Raw genomic sequence first — 1,340 nt, forward strand, 5'->3', positions numbered from 1 at the left:
GCCGGAGGGTTTGGGGGGGTGGGGGGCTGAGGTGAGCGGGAGGGATCAGGGTGCTGCCAGAGGAGTGGGCGAAAAGCCTGGTGGGCACAACATGCGCTTGCTGCAGCTGGGACGACGCCAGCTGGCACAAAGCCAGCGTTGTTGAGGTTAACATGCGGGCGGCGTGTGGCGTACGAAGAGTGGAGGGCAGCGTGAATCCCCCCAAAGGCCCCCAGGCGCGGCCACCTGGAAGGCGTTCTTGATGAGTGACGCGCGCGGCAGCCAGCGCAGCAGCAGGGGCACATTGTCAGCCTGCGCGCAGCGGCGGAAGGGTGCGGGCAGGCGTGAGATGTGGGGGAATGCTGGTGGCAGCGACACGGTGGTGCAGCGCAGGGCACAGGCGCCCATGGGTTGGCTGATGGCTCGGGCTAAGTGGAAGGTGCACGCCTCGAAGGCGCGGCGCTGACGACCATCGCGCATTGAAAGCAGGGATGCAAGCAGGCAGCTGCTGGTTGCTCAAAGCCGCCAAAAGCAAAAAATTCTTTTCCCTTGCCCTGCCCCAGGCGTTGACCAGGTCTCACGTTGACGTAGAGGCCCCCAAACACGATGTGGATGAGGATCACCGCCGGGCCGATGGCCACCGCAGCCTGAATACACAAGGGGAGGTGACGAGGCAAAGCATCAGCAGCGGTTGCTGAGGGCGCAGCGGGCGTGCCGGCCGCACGAGGGATGACGGAGTGCCTGTTTTATCGAGAGTCATTGCGGCTGGAGCAAATTAAGGTATTATCAAATCACTGGGTCGTGTTCCAAGTGGGAGAGAGACAGGAAAACTTGAGCAGGCCGCACACTCAACGGATGGCCCCTGCAGAGCACCCCGCGCGCCTCTGTGCTGGGTGCCACGGCGCCGACTGCCAGCCCGAGGGCCGAAGCGCTGAAGCTCTCGAGGGTGAGGATTCCCAGGAACTTGGCGTACCTGTAGATCAGGCCAGATCATGAGATCAGATCAGAGGCGAATAGACCAAATCAAGATTAAATGGCAACCGCCGTACTTCAATGGGTATGCGCAGGCTGGCGGGGGCGCCTGCGCTCGTGGCGGCGAGCGCGAGCGTCTCAGCAGGCGGCTGGATGCAACTGCAGTCCAAAACGCGCTGCGCCTCAAAGTTTTGGCGCCCTCCGACGCGCCTGACGGGGTTGGGGTTGAGGCCGCAGAGGGGGTAGACCAGGGAGCCAAAGACCAGGGGGAAGAAGGCCCCCACGGGCAGCTCGGCCAGCAGCTTGGCCCTGGGGTTGGTGCAGAGGCAGGGGCAGGGGTTGGCATTGGGTGGGGCAGGGGTACAGGTCGATTGGGGGTGGGGCAAAGG

General features: G+C 64.0%; 1 protein-coding gene across 1 annotated transcript in view; it reads right to left on the reverse strand.

Moving 5' to 3' along the window:
- Positions 1 to 147: 147 nt before the first annotated feature.
- MNEG_1880 (hypothetical protein) overlaps positions 148 to 1,340 on the reverse strand; it is a gene marked incomplete at both ends in the record, with an annotated part of 8,053 nt that continues 6,860 nt past the window's right edge. Inside the window, 3 exons of the mRNA XM_014049636.1 lie at positions 148 to 291; positions 561 to 626; positions 1,167 to 1,260. Coding sequence (XP_013905090.1) covers positions 148 to 291; positions 561 to 626; positions 1,167 to 1,260 — 304 coding nt within the window. The remainder of the gene's footprint in view (positions 292 to 560; positions 627 to 1,166; positions 1,261 to 1,340) is intronic.

This window comes from Monoraphidium neglectum, assembly GCF_000611645.1.
Source record: "Monoraphidium neglectum strain SAG 48.87 unplaced genomic scaffold scaffold00199, whole genome shotgun sequence".
Taxonomy (NCBI): domain Eukaryota; kingdom Viridiplantae; phylum Chlorophyta; class Chlorophyceae; order Sphaeropleales; family Selenastraceae; genus Monoraphidium; species Monoraphidium neglectum.